Here is a 5,025-nt window from a genome sequence, read left to right as displayed (position 1 = left end):
CAGATAAATCATGCTGTCCAGTCAAGCAGTCCAGTCGAGCAGTCGAATCGAACAGTCCAGGCGAGCAGTTCAATCGTACAGTTAGGTCGAGCAGTTAGGTCGAGTAGGAAGTCAGGATAGGATAGTACCAGACGCAAAGGTGCGCAACGAACTAGGTATAGGTAGTTAAACGATATGGTGCAAGAGCTAGGAAGCGTAAGACTTTCAAGGAGTTGGAGACAGAAAGGCCGAGTTTGTTAGCGAAATATTGTAATGCAGGACAAATCCTAACGAACATAGCACCAGATTAAGTAAGAACTTCTGTAGTGAGCAGTCGTGATAACGCAATGTTTGTTGTTCGTGCCCTTTTTGCAGTAATCTGTTTTTCCAATAAATAACAACAACTTTGATTGAAGTAGGACAGTATCTTGCCTTTAGAAAATCCTAATAAATTAGTAACAAATAACAACTAAATGGACAAATCCCTTCCTTTGACCATCTCTGACGGCACTTTGTGCAAAACGATTCGTTTGCATTTTGGTATTTAGTTTCGGTAAATTTAATCTCGTTTCAAATTTAGTCTTTCTTCAATGACTTCTCCATACTCGGCGCAAAGAAGCACTTTTTCAATACACTTTTTAAAACAATATAGCTAGCTAAACCGATTCCAATGAAGAGCGCATAAACATCGAGCAGATTCGACCGGATAGTTCCCAGTTCAAGGGTGGGCGATTTCAGATGGTTCATGTCTGGATTCCGAATAACGTATTCCATCCACCATAGCGCACGGTTCAGTGGTTTTTCCGGTTGATCGCGGAAAAACCTGGATCTCCGTTTCATATTCTCGCGGTACTTAGGTATCTGCAGCACTTTCAGCACTGTGTTTCGAATTTTCTCCACAGACAGTGACTGGAAGTCAAGGACTTCCGCAACTCCTGCAGCCACTGATTGTTGACAGGTCTAAGAGAAGATTAAATTAGAAACGGAAAGTCTGGAGAACGTATTTTAAACAAACCCTATGTTGATCCATGAAGAAGGGCATACCAATCAACGGTACGCCGAACCACGATGCTTCTTGAGTGCTCAATCCACCCGAGTGTGTTATGAATGCTTTGACATTTGGATGAGCTAATATGCTATTTTGCGGCATCCACCGTTTGATTATTACATTTCGAGGAAGATCGAGATCAAGTTCGGACTCAAATTTCCACAGGAAATGATACTGTGGCATTTGTCGGAATGCTTCGATAAACATTCTTTGACGTTCTTCACCAATTTTATCACTACGAACGTTGGAGCCGAGCGAAAACAGAATTGCTCCTTTTGTGGCGTTGTTGATAAATTGTTCCAAGCCTAAGGGAAGAGGTTCGGGATCCTTAATGTGGAGTCCTCCAACGGCAATAAGGTTCGGCGGAAGAGGCTCCAGAGGATCCAGCACTGGATTGGTGTTAACAAGCATAACTTGAGTACGTTGTTCGAGATCACCCAGACATGGCATATCGGGGTAGTCGAAATGAGAACGTGCGAGTTTGTCGACTAACGGTACCACGTACATGTTTCGGTAACTGAAAATGGTAATGGTAATAAATAAGTTTCCGCTTAGGTATATGTGTTTGAGTTTGCTTACGCTGAATTGAGTAGCGAAAGGAAGGTGTTGTAGGCTCTTTGCCAAAAATCCATTCTGGAATTGTACTTAAGGGCAAAATATGGAGTGTAGGCGAAATGTTTATGACCGCCCACGACATCCACAGAGTACGGAGGATTGTTGAAAGCTGTCAACGATAGTAACGGAGGATAGTTAAACCTGTGGAGAAGAGGAAGAAGACATGGTCCGCAACCAAAGTCATACACCACAAGGTCAAACTTAAAATCGCGTGGATACCGCTCCAATACTGCCAACCCTTGCGACTCCATCATTGCTGAAGATATCAAATTCAGTGCAAATTACATTAATCAAAATCACTGATTCAGTTCTCACCATCACACAGGCTAACGTAGTAGTTGAGAAAGTTGAACACGGTAGCCACAGTGGATTCTTTAGACATTTCCACATAATTTACTTCCATCTCTTGCATGCTACTGTAGACTTTTTCCAAAATCAGATATGTGAGATTACTTCTCGAATTGTCGCCATCCTGTGAGATAACCGTTAAATTATGTCCCCGGTCAACCAGTGCTTCAATCCATACGCGATTCCTGTTAAGTGAGTCAATCTGTTAGATTCTCAACGACAATGATTGATTATGATCTCACCAGATGTGATGACTGGGGCTTGGAACTGTTAAAATAGCCAGAATATTTGCTCCATTTGTAGTTGCCGTTGCTGTCAAAAGAATGCCCACGGCAGTGGCTAAAACTGATACTGAATTCATCACGTTAAAATACGAGCCCAACAATTCTATACGCAAGCTTCGTGATGGAACAAAAGCAACTGAGTGCAGCTTCGTCAAATAACAGCTTTAATGAATACTGATTGAAGATGAGAAGGCACATTCGAGCATGTCGGCCTGCCCGACACCTACAACGGAACTAAGTATAGTTCTTATCAGCTGTCTGAGTTTATTTAGTTTTCTATACGGTGCAAATTATCTGTTGCTGTATACCGGAAAGTAAAGCGACTCAGTAAGAGTTGGCAAACGCTAAAAATTGTGCCATTTTTTATTATTTTTGGTTTGTTTGATTTGGGCTTTTTTACTTAAGGCTATTGTTTTTGATAAAAATGTGGATTCTTTGTGATCTGCTTCAATTATGATTATTTTTGCTAAAATCAACTTAAGAAATCGCTTGGCTTGTTTTTACTCAGAGGTCTCATTTATCCTACACACCCGTTTTGCACATCTTTCCTATTCCCATTCGATTCTACTTTTTAATCGAAGCTTTTTCTTCAACAACATTTCTGAACATTGTTTTTACACTTTGCCAGAGTATAATAATATCTCAGCATTTATTCTACATTCTATGTTCATTTTAGTTTTATTCCTTTTCTCTGGCGATATGATTTAATTAATAAAATGCGAAAACTTGCATTGTAATCCAACACTGTACAAATTATTACTAATTTATATCTATTTCACGCGGCTTTTCTTAATGAAACTTGGATCAAAACCTATCAGGGTATGTTGCTGCTTCGTCGTAATTGCCTATTCCCGTCCTATCCAACACAAATTATTAAAAATATCAGCATTTTTATGACACACAATGCAAAACTAGCTATTCCCTAATATTTTAGTTTGTTGTCTATCATACGCGATCAATCAAAGTGAGCTGAGATCTATTTAAAAGCTTTTTATCATTAAAGAAGTCCTACCGGCCAAATTCCCTACGTTTTTTCGTGCGACGAAGAAGAAAATGTCGACTAATCGTTTCAATTTCCGTCATTCATAAATGAAAATAACTTACGCAAGGCGTTGTCTTTATCCTACAGCCAGGAAAACTTGCCTGACCTGCAGAAATTTTGCAGAATAACATTTGTCATGCCGTCCTACACAAATACATGCGCATTAACTTCGTAAACATTGTTGTGATTTTTAGTTCGGACGATGAAAAATGTTGATGGACAGATTTTAAAACGGTACGCCGAATTTAGGAAATAAAGTCAGATGCGTAATTTCAATAATATACCTTAATAATCGTTTTTCAGTGATTTCAAAGTTTACGGATCGGAAGGTAAGTGTGTTTTATTCAAATCAGCACAAGAACTTTTGGAGTATTCATTAAAGCCATCCAACAAATGATGAAATTTAAAATGGCTTTACTTACTACGACAGGAATTAGAAATAAACCCTATAATGATAATGGATAAAATGCTTTACAGTTTATTAATTTTAAAATAAACAGCGGCACTTCATTATGAATTATGAATCAGCAACAATTCGGCTAGTTGGTTAGCGAATTAGCGAATTAGCGGTGCCACTGGCACTGGCAGCTAGCAAATCCTCAATTAAACCACCGAGCGATGTGACTTGACCTTTCTACTGCGCAGTGGTCGGAAAGCGCAAAAACGCGATCATTAGTAATCTGGTCTTTTATAGACAGGTGCGAATTTTTTTTCTTAACATTCATAACTCATCAAGGGAGAGGTTCAAAAACGTAAAAAACGCTTTGTGTTGATTTATAGGGATTACCGAGAAGAAGACAGATTCAGTAGCTGTGGGACAGCATCCTCTCCTCACAAAGGGAGAAGACACATTCAAATGAAGTAAAAATGTTTTGTTTCTTGCAATTTTCATTACAACAAAGAGACAAAGGCGCCCCAAATTGGGCACTCAACTAAAACCATTATATTTGTGGTAAATACATTATCGGCATAATTGCTTATCAACATCTGAGTCACGCTTGGAGTCACAAGTAACATCAATACAGCTGTAACTCAATTGTTGTATGAAAAACTTTCAAAACAATGATTTAAAACTTATTTCATGGCTGCGCAATCTTATAGCAAATGCAGTAATTTTTATCGTCAATCGTCGATTTCTTATATTCGAAGTTTTCAAGGGTTTATTTTTTATTTGTTAAAATTCTAGCTTGATTTTGTGTTTATTCACGTATATTGTAACTATCTACATACCATAATATCGTACCTAAAGGTTGTTGAACGGGTGGTCATCTTGTTCTACGTAAGTGCCATTTACTTTTTTTTATTTTTCCAAGCTGCCGGTTGGATTTGCCTTGTTTTTAGACCTTTGCAACGATGCATACAGATTGCCGAAATTCCTTTTGAAACGGAAGCTATGGGCAATTTCCGAAGGATGGCCCAACCACACCGACATTCCCCTAACTTTTTAAAAATTTCGTTGGCTGCGGTGGTGCAGTCAAATAAGTTAAATCAGTGGACAAAGAGCAGTACAGCCCTGTCCAAAAATAGCCTCTTGAGGAAAGATTCCAGTTCCAATAAATATCCTACAACTGAAAATTCATCGCCTAAAAATCAAAAAAGTGAAAATCGAGAAATAGAAGAGTAAAAAAATAGAAATTTTAAAAAGATGAATAAAATAATAAGCCCGTGCCGGCGAATCACCCATCGGCTGAAAGCCTTCCGAATAAAGA

At 38.6% G+C, this 5,025-nt stretch overlaps 1 protein-coding gene across 1 annotated transcript; it reads right to left on the bottom strand.

Annotated features, from left to right (window-relative positions):
- Positions 1-260: 260 nt before the first annotated feature.
- Positions 261-2,488, bottom strand: LOC128736881 (UDP-glucosyltransferase 2-like). The gene is made up of 5 exons (XM_053831381.1): positions 2,233-2,488; positions 1,958-2,175; positions 1,607-1,898; positions 995-1,544; positions 261-939 (listed from the first exon to the last, which is right to left on the bottom strand). The coding sequence occupies exons 1-5, from the start codon at positions 2,349-2,351 to the stop codon at positions 556-558; spliced, it is 1,563 nt and encodes a 520-aa protein (XP_053687356.1). The 5' UTR covers positions 2,352-2,488; the 3' UTR covers positions 261-555.
- Between the last annotated feature and the right edge of the window lie 2,537 nt (positions 2,489-5,025).

The sequence above is a fragment of the Sabethes cyaneus genome, chromosome 2, assembly GCF_943734655.1.
Source record: "Sabethes cyaneus chromosome 2, idSabCyanKW18_F2, whole genome shotgun sequence".
NCBI lineage: Eukaryota > Metazoa > Arthropoda > Insecta > Diptera > Culicidae > Sabethes > Sabethes cyaneus.
This window is presented reverse-complemented; position numbering and strand designations above follow the sequence as displayed.